This window comes from Ctenocephalides felis, unplaced genomic scaffold (genome assembly GCF_003426905.1).
Source record: "Ctenocephalides felis isolate EL2017-DRISC unplaced genomic scaffold, ASM342690v1 CF-g0.4_SCAFFOLD_01886, whole genome shotgun sequence".
Taxonomy (NCBI): Eukaryota; Metazoa; Arthropoda; class Insecta; order Siphonaptera; family Pulicidae; genus Ctenocephalides; species Ctenocephalides felis.
In genome coordinates, this window is record NW_020538040.1 from 2,822,120 (window position 1) to 2,838,391 (window position 16,272).

Consider the following 16,272-nt stretch of genomic DNA (forward strand, 5'->3'; position numbering starts at 1 on the left):
TGAAGTAAAACTTGTAACTCATATTTGACCACAAATTCTGCAACCCATTGGTTTGCTTTTCATTATATCTCTTGTAACTTTTGAACGGTTCGTCCAAAATAAATGTAATATTTAGCAAATTTGTGTTAAATTAAATTATCTGTAATTTATTCTGAAACAATAATACGCTACGTAACTTGGTATACTTTGAATTGCTAAAAAAGACTGACTAAATACTTTGTACGGAACCCTATTGATTTGTAAAGTTTGTGAATATGATTTCAAGATAATTCTCGTCGAGGCCTTTCATTTGATACCCAACATGCCTATATTTGAAGTAAAACTTTTTAACTCATACTTGACCCTTAGTCCGGCAACCCATTGGTTTACTTTTTATTATATCTCTTGTAACTTTTAAACGATTTGTCCAAAGTAAAAGGAATATTCGGTAAAATTGTGCTAAATTATATTATTTATCATATGACCGGATAAAGAACCTTACAGCAAATTAGTATACTTTAAATTTGAGAATAAATTGCATTAGAAATTAAATATATTGCGTGTGCAGAACCCTGTAGATTTATTTGGGTCGTCGTTGTGATATTTTAAAGTGCTCGCCGAGACCTTTCATTTGATACCCGACATGCCTATATTTGAAGTGAAAGTTTGTAACTCATAATTGAACCTTGCGTCCGGCAACCCATTGGTTTACTTTTGTTACGTATCCTGTAACTTTTAAACGGTTCGTCCGATTTGAATGGTTTATTGAGTGAATTTGTGCTAAATTGAACGGTTTATAATATTTGCAAACTTGGAAACCTTACAGCGGCTTTGAAATAGCAAAACTTGATATTAGAACTTAAATAAATATTGTGCACGGAACCCTATTTACTTATTGAGACTGTGATATTTATAAAGTGCTCGTCGAGACCTTTTATTTGATATCCAACATGCCTATTTGAAGTAAAACTTCTTTACTCAAGTTCCGAATTTAGCAACCCATTGGTCTTTTTAATAAATCTCTTGTAACTTTTGAACCGTTTGTCCAAAATAAATGAAATATTCGAGGAAATTATTCTAAACTAAATTATCTATAATGTCTTTTACTGGAATTTGACTTTACAGTAACTTTATATACTTTAAAATAGCATAAATTGGTATTAGGAATTAAATAAATGTTGTGCACGGAACCCTATTGACTTATTAAGACTCGGATTATGATATTTGGATAGTGCTCGTCGAGACCTTTCATTTGATACCCAACATGCCTATATTTGAAGTAAAACTTTTTGACTCATATTTGAACCGCAACAGAAGAGTTATAGACTTACTCACTGCAATACGCAGAACATTGTGTATTTATTTATTGAATCTCATTGAATAACATATTAGTACCAAAAAAACTCTACTGACTAGCAAATTAAAATGTCGGGAGATAAAAGGGACTCTACTGACGAGCAAACTAAAATGTTAAAGAAATAAAAGGGATTCTACTGACGAGCAAATTAAAATATCGGGAGAGAAATTGGACTCTACTGACGAGCAAATTAAAATGTCGGGGGAGAAAAGGGACTCTACTGACGAGGAAACTAAAATAAGATGAAAAGGAACTCTACTAAGAAGTAATATATAATAAAAAGAAATTGATCAATAATATAAAATGGAATCTACCGACGAGCAGAATTGAAAAAAAAAAAGGACTCTACTGACGAGCAAACTAAAATATCGGGAGAAAAGGGACTCTACTGACGAGCAAATACTTTGATAAATTAAATTTTTGAAAATTTTGAAAATTTCTAAGACTCTTACCTTAACAGCGCTCAACCTTACAGCCAACGCCGTATCGTCCGAAGGATTCGGTGGCGGCGCCACCAGCAAAGCCCTTCCTTGGGCCAAAGACTCCCTGATGGCGGTTGCATCAAAGGACTCTACTGCCACACCGTCTTTATTCGGCAGAGGAGAAGAAGACGCCGATGGATTGAACTCGGAAGCACGAGGACTAAAACCAAAAAAAAGTAAGATTAATATTGTTATAAGAAAGGACTCTACTGACGAGCAAACTTAATAAGAAAAAAGGAACTCTACTGACGAGCAAACTTAATGTAATATTAATAAAGTGGTTAGTGAACTTGAGAAAAATAGAACTCTATGCACTTGAGAAATTATTTTGTAAATTATTTTGCATTTACAAAAGGAACTCTACTGACGAGCAAATTCATAAATTATTAGTAAAATATCACTTTAGACAGAAAGAACTCTACTGACGAGTAAACTTAATGTAGTTTTTAAACTGTTTAGTAAACTTAAGAAAAATAGAACTCTACAGACTTAAGAAATTATTTTATAAATTATGTTGCAATTACAAAACGAACTCTACTGACGAGCAAATTCATATAGTAAAATATCACTTTAAACGAAAAGAACTCTACTGACAAGCAAACTTAATGTAATATCAACAAACTGGTTGATAAACTTAAGAAAAATAGAACTCTATAGACTTGAGAAATTATTTTATAAATTATGTTGCATTTAAAAAAGAACTCTACTGACGAGCAAAATCATAAATTATAGTAAAATATCACTTTATATAAAAAGAACTCTACTGACGAGCAAACTTAATGTAATATTAACAAAGTGTTTAGTGGACTTAAGGAAAATAGAACTCTATAGAGTTGAGAAATTATTTTACAAATTATATTGCATTCAAAAAGGGACTCTACTGACGAGCAAATTCATAAATTATAGTAAAATATCACTTCTTAGAGAAAAAGAACTCTACTGACGAGCAAATAATAAAATAAATAATTTATGGAAAAAATATAACCTTACTGACAAGCATAAAGTATATTAACGTTGTTCTTTAAAAAGGACTCTACTCACGAGCAACACTATTTAAAAAAGAGTGTAAGTAAGAAAAAAAGGATTCTACTGACGAGCAAACTTAATATAATAATAAAAAATACTTTTGTAGATATTGCCGAAGTATAAAAAAAGACTCTACTAGCAAGCAAAAAATCATTTAGGAACAAAAGAACTCTACTGACGAGCAAATACATAAATTAATAGTAAAATATCACTTTTTCTTATTAAGTTTGCTCGTCAGTAGAGTCCTTTCTTATACACAAAAAGAACTCTACTGACGAGCGAATTCATAAAATGAATAATTTATGGAAAAAAATAAAACCTTACTGACAAGCATAAAATTTTATATTAACGTTATTTTTAGTAAAAAGGACTCTACTGACGAGCAAATTCATAAATTAAAATAATTAAAAGATTATTGTAAAAAATGTAATTCTTAAAAAATATGTTGACTGATTTAGTTAAAAGGACTCTACTGACGAGCAATTCTAGTCAATATTTAAAAGCAATTAGTAAAATAACATTTGAGAATCATAAAAAAACTCTACTGACATGACAGTACAGTTCTATTTACTAAATAGACACATTTTACTAAATATCTTCAAGATACCAAATTTTCGGTTGGTCGAGACCTTTCATTTGATACCCCACATGCCTATATTTGAAGTAAAACTTTTTGACTTATGTCTGTCTTCGGGTTCTGCAACCCATTGGTCGGCGATTTATTAAATCTCTTGTAACTTTTGAACGGTTTGTCCGATTTAAGTGCAATATTCCACAAAGTTGTGTTAAATTACTTGAGGTATAATATTGTTTAATATTATAAGCCCTAGAGCAACTCGGTATACTTGTAGTAGTGACAATATTGGTAAAAGTTACAACGATGTTTAGTAAAAGTTACAACGATGTTTGAATAGAGCTCGTCGAGACCTTTCATTTGATACCCCACATGCCTATATTTGAAGTAAAACTTATTAACTTATGCTTAACCGTGAGTTCTGCAACCCATTGGTTTGCTTTTTAAAATATCTCTTGTAAATTTGAAACGTTCGTCCGATTTGAATGCAATATTCGGTAAATTTGTACTAAAGTAAACGGTTTGTAATATTTCGGAACATAGAAACCTTACAGAGACTTTAAAAGTTATTATTAAAATGTCAATATAGAAAAAAGGGACTCTACTGACGAGCAATTTTAAAAATTATTGCTAAAATGTTATTTCAAAAAAATATTAAAAATTAAAATATTAGGAAAAAAGAACTCTACTAACGAGCAAACAAAAGTTCAGTATATTAAGAAAATATTTCAGGAACAAAAAAAAACTCTACTGACAAGTAAACTAAAGCTGCACTTTATATTATTTCGTAAAATACGTTTCATTGAAAAACGAAATCCTACTGAGCAAAAGAAAGATGTCAATCAGTTCAAAGTAACTCAATTATCCTCTTAAGTTAGTGAAATATGTGAATTTATTTAATAAAGAGAGACTCTACTGACAAACTAAAATTCTTTATATCAAATATGAGTTGAAAAGTTTTACTTCAAATATAGGCATGTTGGGTATCAAATGAAAAGTCTCAACGAGCTTTATCCAAATATCTTTGTAACATACTCAACAAACCAGTAGGGTTCCGTACACATAATTTATTTACTGTTTTATATTAATTTTTGCTATTTTAATGTATATCAAGTTGCTGTAAAATCAAGTTCTAGTAAAAGCCATTATAGATAATTCAATTTAGAACAAATTTCCTGAATATTCCATTTACTTTAGACAAACGGTTCAAAAGTTACAAGAGATACAATGAAAAGTAAACCATTGGGTTGCCAAACTCGGTGTCAAACATTAGTTAAAAAGTTTTACTTCAAATATAGGCATGTTGGGTATCAAATGAAAGGTCTCGACGAGCTCTATCCAAATATGTAACTTCATATCAATTTTTGCTATTTTAAAGTATATCATGCTGCTGTGTAGAAATAATTGAGAAACTGATAAAAAAAAATTAAATTATTAAAAAGGGACTCTACTGTCGACCAAAATCTCTACTATCCTCTCCCCCTTACCTCTTCTTCTCGTCACCACTACAGCTCATTCCAGCCAAAAGTTTCTGCCAGCGCTGCTTCACTCCGTCGAGCATCTCCTCGACCCGGGCGCCCTCGTCCGGGCCGCTCCTGCGCAGGGCGTCCCTGCAGGAGGCGGAGAAGGCGCCCATGACGCGGTGCTTCTGCTTCATCTGGCGCTCCAGTTCTCGGAGGCCACTGGACTCTGGACCTCCACACTAGAAATGATAGAAATAAATGAAAAAGGACTCTACTCATGAGCAAAACGCAGTTATTGATATTACTAAAAAGAAACTCTACTGACGAGCAAAAGGAACTTCAGTATATTGGATTTATTATGATCATACCGACGTTACATTTGTTGAAACAATTTTACGATGTATTAAGAAAGAACTCTACTGACAAGCATTTTTTTTAAATGTAATTTAATGAAGTTATTTGGATGGCGATTGTCGAGACCTTTCATTTGATACCCCACATGCCTGTATTTGAAGTAAAACTTTTCAACTCATACATGACACCGCGTTCTGCAACCCAATGGTTTACTTTTTAATAAATCTCGTGTAACTTTTGAACCGTTCATCTAAAATGAATGGTTTATTCAGTGAGTTTGCACTAAATTAAACGCTTTATATTATTTCGGTACTTCGGTACCTTATAGAAACTTCAAAATAGCAAAAATTGATATTAAGAATATAATAAATGCTGTGCACAGAACCCTAACGGTTTGTTGACTATGTAACTATGATATTTAAAAAGTACTCGTTGAGACCTTTCATTTGATACCCCACATGCCTACAATTGAAGTAAAACTTTTTACCTCATTTTGACCCCGCGTTCGGCAACCCATTGGTTTACTTTTTAATAAATCTTTTGTAACTTTTGAACCGTTTGTCTAAAGTATATGGTTTATTCGGCAAATTTGTTCTAAATTGAAAGATCTATAATATGTACTAATATACTATTACCTTACAAGGTAATTGCAAGATAAAACGTTTTGAGTTATGTTAGAAACAATGTTTGGCAACCCATTGGTTGGCTTTTTGTTGTATGTCTTGTAACTCTTGAACGGTTTGTCTAAAGTAAATAGAATATTCAGCAAATTTGTTCTAAATTAATTGCTCTATAATTTCTTAGAATGTATCAAAACTCCGCAGCAACTTGGTATGCTTTAAAATAGCAAAAATTGATATAAAAAAGTAGATAAATTATGTGTACGAAACTCTACTGACATATTGAGTTTGTTGCAAAGATATTTGGATAGTGCTCGTAGAAACCTTTCATTTGATACCCAACATGCCTATATTTAAAGTGAAACTTTTTAACTCATATTTGACCTGGCGCACTATTTGTTTATTTATTGAATCGGTTGTAACTTCTAAAGTATTCAATTGATATAAATGATGTCTTTGACAAATTTGTACGTCATAAAATTATCTACAATATTGCTGAATATTGTAATGACCTACAACAACTCGGTATACTTTAAATGCACAAAGTAAATTTAAACGAAATGTAGCCAAATCGGTTCAGTTGTCGGACTAAATTATGTGCTCGGAACCTTATTGGCTTCTTTTGTTTGTTACTATGATATTTGGATAGTGCTCGTCGAAACCTTTCATTTGATACCCAACATGCCTATTTTTAAAGTGAAACTTTTTAACTCATATTTGACCTGGCGCACTATTTGTTTATTTATTGAATCGGTTGTAACTTCTAAAGTATTCAATTGATATAAATGATGTCTTTGACAAATTTAAAAGTATCTATAATATTGCTGAACATTGTGATGACCTACAGTAACTCGGTATACTTTAAAGTAAATTTAAACAAATTCTAGCCAAATCGGTTCAGTTGTCGGACTAAATTATGTGCACGGAACCTTATTGGTTTCTTTGATTTTTTTACTATATTTGGATAGTGCTCGTCGAGACCTTTCATTTGATACCCAACATGCCTATATTTGAAGTAAAACTTTTTAACTCATGTTTGACCTGCTGTACTATTTATCTTGTTTGTGTATTTATTTACTTTTGTGCTTGTAACTTTTGAACTACTCATCATAGAATAGTAGAATATTCGACAATCTTTTTCAAAATTGAATAGCAAATAATACTGTTTAATATTCCGTAGCTCTATATCAACTCGGTATATGCTAAAACGTATTTAGAAACAAAAAATCAGAGCTAGATGCTAGATATATATTGCATATGGAAATCTAAAAGGTTTGTTTGGTCTGTCATTGATATATTCGTTAAGACCTTTCATTTGATACCCAATACGCCTACTTTTGAAGTAAAACTTCTTAACTCGAGCACTGCAACCCATTGGTCGACTGTTTTATTGCATCTCTTGTAACTTTTGAACGGTTTGTCCAAAATGAATGAAATATTCCGCAAATTTGTGCTAAATTAAATGCTTTATAATATGTACTAACATATGAACCTTATAGCCACTCGGTTTACTTCCAAATCGCAAAAATACTCGTTAGAAATTGAATAATTAGTTTTTTTTTAAAACACTATTGGTTATTAAAGATCATTTGATACCCAACATGCCTATATTTGAGGTAAAACTTCTCAACTCACACTTGCCCCTTTTTCACTTGTTTCAGTTTCCTTGTCGCTATGGGCCCCTTTTTGTTTTTTGCTTAATTATTTTAATTTAAAAATTTTTAGTTTGCTCGCTAGTAGAGTCCCCCTTTTTTTGACCAAAATTTGTCATTTATAGAATATAAATAATTTGCTCGTCAGTAGAGTCCCTTTTTTGAACTTTCTCAACAGAAGAGTTTTTTAGTTTCTCATTTGTGAGTTAAGAAGTTTTACTTCAAACATAGGCTTGTTGGGTATCAAATGAAAGGTCTCGACGAGCACTATCCAAATATCTTTGAAACACAGTCAACAAACCAGTAGGGTTCCGTACACATAATTTATTTACTTTTTTATATCAATGTTTGCTATTTTAAAGTATATCTAGTAGCTGTGAAGTCAAGTTCTAGTAAAACACATTATATATAATTTAATTTAGAACAAATTTCCTGAATATTTCATTTAGTTTAGACAAACGGTTCAAAAGTTACAAGAGATCCAATAAAAAGTAAACCATTGGGTTGCCAAACTCGAGTGAAAAAGTTTTACTTCAAATATAGGCATGTGGGGTATCAAATGAAAGGTCTCGACGAGCACTATCCAAATATATAAATAACCACGTGTGCGCCGACCAAAAGGCAGGGCCCATTGGCCTAGTTTCACTCTTGCTCATGTCTATAATGCTACATTATATGTTTAGTTGCATTTTTGAAGTATACCGAGTTGCTGTATGTCTTTACAGTGTTCAGCAATATTAAAGATAATTTAATTTTAAACAAATTTGCCGAAGACATAATTCATATAAACCGAGCGGCTTACAAGTTACAATCGTTGTAATAAGTAAGTGCAGGAACAAAATGAAGTAATCTAAGCAGTACGGCAGGTCCAAAATGAGTTAAGAAGTTATACTTCAAACATAGATATGTTGGGTATCAAATGAAAGGTCTCGACGAGCACTATCCAAATACCATTATAACAGACTCAGCAAACAAGTAGGGTTCCCTATACATATTAAAATAACTCTTCTCCGTAGAGTTCTATTTTCTAATCTTACATTTAATTTCCAAATTTGCTCGTCAGTAGAGTCCTTTTATCTCAAAAATGAACATTTTAGAATATTCTACTCACCCCTTCAAATATAGTCTCGGCTCCGTCCAGCCAATTGGTCAATTCCGACCAATCATCGTTGAGTTTTTTCCAAAATTCCACATTCTTGACATATTTTTTGTTTTTCGCATCATAGTTAGCATTCAGCTTTTGCCATTCTTCCCTCAGTCTCTTCGTAACACTTCGTACTTGGTCGTAATTCTCACGATTTCCACCGGTTCTCAAAGATTCCCTGAAAAGAGAGAAAAATGTATAGAATTGGTTGTAGGAAAGAGATGCAAATAGTATTTTGTACTGTATAGAAAGAGATAGGGATAGTAATAAAATGTTTGTATATGTTTGGGTTTTGAATGTGATTTTAAGGTATACCGAGTTGCTGTAGAGCATTGGGGTAAAAGACAATATTTTGGATAATTTAGTTGTGAACAAATTTGTCGAAGACATCATTCATATCAGACGAATGGTTTAGAAGTTACATGAGTTTGAACAAAAAAATGCACCGGGTATACTGAGTTCCAATGCAAGATGTCAGCGTGCGCGGTATGTGTGAAATCTTGGAAAACGTTGAAGTTTGTATGGAAACTAGTGCAATTGAGTACTTTGTTATTAAGTGCGATTTTAGAGTATACCGAGTTGCTGTAGAGCTTGTGGTATAAAACAATGTCGTAGATTGTTTAATTTTAAACAAATTTGCTGAATGTTGCATTTAGTTTGGACAAACCGTTCAAAATTTACAAGGGTTTTATTAAATAAATGCACGCAAACGTGTTGCCGTACATGAGGTCAAATACGAGTTAAGAAGTTTTACTTCAATTATAGGCTTGTTGGGTATCAAATGAAAGGTCTCGACGAGCTTTGCGCAAATATACCAGTGATGTCCAAAACATACCAACAGGGTTCCGTACAAATACATATATCCAATATCCAAAACAAATTTTCTGGTTTCAATTGCAATTTTAAAGTTTACCGAGTTGATTTAAGTATTGATATTAAGTACAGTTATAGATAATTTAATTTAAAACATTTTTATTGAATGTTTTATTTGCATCAAACGATTTGTTCAAAAGTTACAAAGGTTTTAATATATAAATGCACGCAAACGACTTGTACTATAAATAGTACAGCGAGTCGAATGTGAGTTAAGAAGTTTTACTTCAAACATGGGCATGTTGAGTATCAAATGAAAGGTCTCGACGAGCACTATACAAATAACGTATATAACATTATTAAAAACCAATAGTGTTCCAAACAAACTAATTATTCAATTTCCAAAGTCTAATTTTTGTAATTTTAAAGTATACCGTAGTTGCTGTAAGGTTTCTGTATTAAAACATATTATATAGAATTCAATTTAGCACAATATTGCAGAATATTTCATTCATTTTAGACAAATCATTCAAAAGTTATGAAAGATTAAATAAAAAGTCGACCAATGGGTTGCAGAGCTCAAGGTTAAATATGAATTAAAAGTTTTACTTCAAATATAGGCATGTTGGGTATCAAATGAAAGGTCTTAACGAGCACTATCCAAATATACCAATAACTGACCAAAACAAACCTCCTAGGTTTCCATATTCAATATAAATCTATCATCTAGCTCTAATTTCTTGTTTCAAAACATGTTTTAGAGTATACCGAGTTGGTATAGAGTTTTAGAATATTACGCATTATAACACATCATTTAATTTTGTAGAGGATTGTAGAATATTGCACTTATCTATGACAAAAGGTTCAAAAGTTACAAGTAAAAGAATAAATAAATACACAAACCAGATAAATAGTACATCTGGTCAAACATGAGTTAAAAAGTTTTACTTCAAATGTAGGCATGTTGGGTATCAAATGAAAGGTCTCGACGAGCACTAACCAAATATCACAGCAACAAACTCGAGAAACGTCACAATGTCTATTTAGGCAATATTAAAATATAACAACTAGACGTAAGGCAATAGTATATTAGCAGATATTATAGATCTTTCAATTTAAAACAAATTTGCCGAAGAAACCACTAACTTTAGACAAACCGTTCAAAAGTTACAAGAGATACAATAAAAAGTAAACCATTGGGTTGCAGCACTCGGGGTCAAACATGAGTAAAACAGTTTTACTTCTAACATAGGCATGTGGGGTATCAAATGAAAGGTCTCGACGAGCACTATCCAACCAAATGGTTCCGTATCAAATTATCTTTTACTTTACCTGTCCTGTTCAATCTCCTCCATCAATGGTTGCAGATCATCGATGGCCCTTTTGATAATCCCCAAAGAAGCACCTTGTTCCTCGATTTCTTCAAAGTCCTTACCATTCAAAGGGTTCGCTTCGAATTGCTTAAGGACCCCTTGAACCACTTCGGATGTCTTTGTAGCTCTTGAGATGAAGTCGATAGGATCAACCTAGTAAAAGAGAAGAACCGATTTGAATGATTCAAAGAACTTTCTGCTTGTCTTATCAAAACAATTGCTTTTGAGACTAAAAAATTATCACATCTTTTTATTTTCCATAAAATATTTTCGTAATTTTGGATTAAAAATTGGAAAAGTGCTCCTGTAAAGTCACGATCTAAACGCACTTGCAAATATATTTGTTCTAAGTTATCACTTAGACTGTGCCTAGACGGACATATTTTTCATTTTTTTGTCACTCTTAGAGTAGTAATATTTATAAATTGTTTTTACATAAAAATTATTGCAAATTAGGAAAAGGCTCCAGTAAAGTCACATTCTAAACGCAAGTACATGTATGTTTGTTTGAAGTTGGCACTCAGACTGTGCTTATTGTTAGTATTGGAATTTTTTAACTTAAAATACTATTCTTTTCATAATTTATATAAAATAGAGATGCTCCCGTAAAGTCACATTCTAAACGCCCTTGCAAATATATTTGTACCAGGTAGTCACTTAGACTGTGCTTGGTTGGGTAATTTTTCGATTTTTTGAACCCAAAGTTTGCGATTCTATAATTTACATAAAATTCGAAAAGTGCTCCAGTAAAATTACATTCCAAACGACATATTCTTTGCGAATATATTTGTACCATGTTGTCACTTAGACGGGCAAATTTTTCACTTTTTTCAATAATTTTCACAAATTTAAAAAAGTAAAGTCACATTCTAAATTCAATTGTTAATATATTTGTGAGAAGTTGTCACTTAGACTATGCCTAGACAGACACATTTTTCATTTTTTTGCTGGTTTTTGTTGTTTTAACATAAAAATTACACTTTTCCAATTTTGTGAAAACGAAAACTATTGAAAAATATGAAAATGCCGCCAAACTAAGTACAGTATAAGTGAAAATGTCGCACAGAATTATTTGCAAATGCGTTTAGACTGTGACTATGGCTGGAGCACTTTTACAATTTTGTGTAAATAAATTGATTTTTGATTTACATTTGATTATGATTGCTCAAAGGGACTCTACTGACGAGTATATTAAATATCAATTTAAAATAACAAAAAAATGACTCACACAAATTTAATTTGGATTTAAAAAACAAAAAAGGACTCTACTGACGAGCAAACTTCGTTTTGATTTAAAAGACAAAGAGAAGACTCTACTAACGAGCAAATTCAATACTAACTTGGAGATCAAAAAAGGACTCTACTGACTAGCAAAATAAATATTGATCTGGAAGTTTTAAAAAAGGGACTCTACTAACGAGCTTATTATATTTCTATCTGAAATTTTGAAGAAAGGACTTACGGACAAGCAAACTTAATTTTTGATTTAAAGGACTCTACTGATGAGCAAATTGAATAAAAACATGAAAAATACCAAAATAGATCTTTAACGAATAAAGCAAAATGAATATTATACTAGAAAATTAGAAAAGGACTCTACTGACAAGCAAATTATTAACTTAGAATAAATAAAAAAGAGGCTCCACTGATGAAGAAAAATCGATGTAAAAATAATAAAAGAGACTCTACTAACAAGTAAACTTAATTTTGATTTCAAAGACAAAGAAAGGACTCTATTAACGAGCAAATTAAATATCAGCTTGGAGAAACAAAAAAGGGATTCTACAGACGAGCAAATTAAATATTGATCTAAATAATAAGAAAAGGAACTCTACTGACGAGTGAATTAAATATCAACTCAGAATACAAAAAATAGACCCTAATCACGAACAAATTAAGTTTCAACTTTTACCTTATAGAGAAACAGAAAAGGGACTCTACTGACGAGCAAACCTTAATTTTATTTTAGAAAATAGAAAAGGGACTCTACTGACGGGCAAACATAATTTTGATCTAGAAAACAAGAAAGGGACTCTACTGACGAGCAAACTTAATTTTCTCTAGAAGATACTAGAAGATAAAAAAGGACACTACTGAAAAGCAAATTAAAATTAAACTCTCAATATTAAGATAGAAAATGGACTGTACTAACGAGCAAATTTAGAAAAATATTGTAAATTATTATTTTAGAAAACAAGACTTTATTGACGAGCAAAAGTAAATGTTAAGACAAAAGAAACTCTACTGACGAACAAATTTAAAGGTTAATCAAGGCAAAATGAAATCTACTAGTGGCCAAAAATTAAATTTTTTTTTTTAAAAAAAAAGGACGAAGGAAATATTGTAATATATCATTATAGAAAACAAAGGACTTTACTGGCGAACGATTTGAATATGAATCTAGAATATGAAAAAAGGACTCTACTGACGATCAAGTTTAATTTTTAATAAGGAAAGGACTCTACTGACGAGTAAATTTAATTTTTCAGAAGACAAAGACTCTACTGACGAGCAAATTAAATATTGATCTAAATAATAAGAAAAGGAACTCTACTGACGAGCAAATTCAAAGGTTAAAGCTAAAAGAAATCTACTAGTGGCCAAAAATTAAATGTTTTTTTTAAAAATGGACGAAAGAAATATTGTAATATATCATTATAGAAAACAAAGGACTTTACTGGCGAACGATTTGAATATGAATCTAGAAAATAAAAAAAGGACTCTACTGACGATCAAAATTAATTTTTAATAAGGAAAGGACTCTACTGACGAGTAAATTTAATTTTTCAGAAGACAAAGACTCTAATGACGAGCAAATTAAATATTATTTTATAATAAGAAAAGGAACTCTACTGACGAGCAAATTGAATAGCAGCTTGCAGCAAATTCAGGACATTTTTCAAAATTACAAAACATTTTCCAAGATTTCAGAAACTTTTTTGAGTATACCAGACATTTTTCAAGATCATAGAAATTTTCTAAATATAGTAAATTTATGTAAAAAAAAAGAATAGTTAGTCAATTATTATTATTTACCTGTTCTGCCTGGAAATTGCTCGAATTGCTCGACAGTGTGAACCCTTCCATTTTCTTGTCGCCTGTGTTACCTGTCAGGCGACATTTGCCTGCAACCTGAGACCATTTTTCGTTGATTGTCTGTCTTGTTTTGTCGTCGTAACCTGAAATTAGAAGAAATTGTCACAATTGTCGTATAAAATAAATTATACATATATTACTTAAAAGACGAAAAAACTAAGATTCATATCAAAACATTGAAATGCTATAAAAACGGACTCTACTGACGAGCAAAGATATTAAAAAAAAAAAGTAATAAATAATAAATATAATAAGTGAAAAATGATAACACAAAAAGGGACTCTACTGACTCTACTGACTAACTTTTAGATCAAAAATCAACTTTACTCGTCAGTAGAGTCCCTTTTATAACTTTCTGAAGTATTCGTCAAAATTTAAATTTGCTTGCCAGTACAGTCCCTATTTTTAATTAAAATATTAAAGTTTGTTTGTCAGTAAAGTCGTGATTTCTAATATTCCTAATAAAAATTCTTATTTGCTCGACAGTAGAGCCCCTTTTCTAGATCAAAATTTAAATTTGCTTGTCAGTAGAGTCCCTATTTTCAAATAAAATATTAAAGTTTGTTTGTCAGTAGAGTCCCTTTTTTAAATCAGAATTAAATTAGCTTGTCAGTAGAGTCTTTTTTATATTTTCTTCTAGATTAAAAATCAACTTTGCTCGGCAGTAGAGTCCTTTTTTTAATATTCTAGCTCAAAATTTAAATTAATTCGTCAGTACAATCCCTTTTTAATATAATAAAATTAATTTTTTTTATTTTATGAATTTTGTGACTCTACTGACAACCATACTGATCCTTAACCATTATGAAATTTTTGTAAAAAAAACTCTACTGGCAAGCATTTTATATTTTAATTTGTAAAGTATCAGATCTAAAAAAAAGATAAAAATAAAACATTAAAACAAAAGGAACTCTACTGACTGAGCAAACTAAACACAAAACAAAACGGACTCGACTGACGAACAAACTTAACCTTAAAAAGTGAAAAATAAAAGTTCAGATATAAGGAACTCTACTGACGAGCAAGTGAAAATATTTAAAAAAACAAGACTCCACCGCCGAGATAAATTCCAAGAGAAAAAGGGACTCTACTGACGAGCAAACTAAAATTTATCATATTTAAATAATGACTAAGAACAAAACAGGAACTCTACCGACAAGCTAACAAATGTGTGGAAAATATTATAGAAAAAGGACTCTATTGACGACAAAAATAAACTTGGGCTAGAAATATGTTGAGGTAAAAAAAGGGACTCTACTGATAAACAAATTTAACCTGACAAAAATGTTAATAGAATATTGAGACGTTTGTCAACTATGTTACTATAATGTACTCGTCGAGATCTTTCATTTGATACCCCTGATTTGATGCCCATGTTTGAAGTAAAACTTTTTAACTCAGGTTTGATTCCAAGTGCTGCAACCCAATAGTTGGCTTTTTATTGTATCTCTTGTAACTTTTGAACCGTTTGTCCGAGGTAAGTGAAATATTCGGCAAATTTGTTCTAAATTGAAAGATCTATGATATCTACTAATATAGTATTACCATACGTCAAGTTAGTATATTTTAATATTGCCAAAATTGACTCTGTGACGTTCGTCAAATTTGTTACTATAATAATTGGTTAGTGCTCGTCGAGACCTTTTATTTGATACCCCACATGCCTATATTTGAAGTAAAACTTTTTAACTCACACTTGACCCCGCGTTCGGCAACCGAATGGTTACTTTTATTGTATATCTTGTAACTTTTAAACCGTTTGTCCGAAGTAACTGAAATATTCGGCAAATTTGTTCTTGATTAATATATCTATAATGTCTTTTACTAGAATTTGATTTTACAGCAACTTGATATACTTTAAAATAGCAAAAAATGCTTTCAAAATGTAAATAAATTATGTATACGGAACCCTATTAGTTTGATGAGTCTATTACAAAGATATTTGTATAGTGCTAGTCGAGACCTTTCATTTGATACCCAACAAGCCTATATTTGAAGTAAAACTTTTTAACTCATTGATTATTGACCCGCCTATAAAAAAGGATTCTACTGACGAGCTAAACTAAAATTCTTTTATTTTTCTCTTACCAATTCTCCTGATTTTGAGTTCTGTGGCCAATCCGTTCAATTTCTTCAAATCTTTAAACCGGCCAGAAAATTCGGCCTGAAGAGCCTTCGTATCGGCGTCGTGATTATTGGCCAGGTCCATCCTGTCGCTGATTGTGTCAATAAATTGGGACAATTCGAACAAAAGTCGGTTGTAGTTGAAGAGGTTCTCTTCGGCCTGTAGAGTTTGGGACTTTCTGGTCTCTGCTTCGGACATAACCTAGAAGGAAAAA

At 31.3% G+C, this 16,272-nt stretch overlaps 1 protein-coding gene across 1 annotated transcript in view; it reads right to left on the minus strand.

Annotated features, from left to right (window-relative positions):
- Positions 1-16,272, minus strand: part of LOC113378406 — a gene marked incomplete in the record, with an annotated part of 191,058 nt that overhangs the window by 160,792 nt on the left and 13,994 nt on the right. Inside the window, 4 exon segments of the mRNA XM_026618933.1 lie at positions 1,789-1,978; positions 4,906-5,120; positions 8,619-8,829; positions 10,797-10,990. Of these exon segments, the coding sequence (XP_026474718.1) occupies positions 1,789-1,978; positions 4,906-5,120; positions 8,619-8,829; positions 10,797-10,990 (810 nt within the window).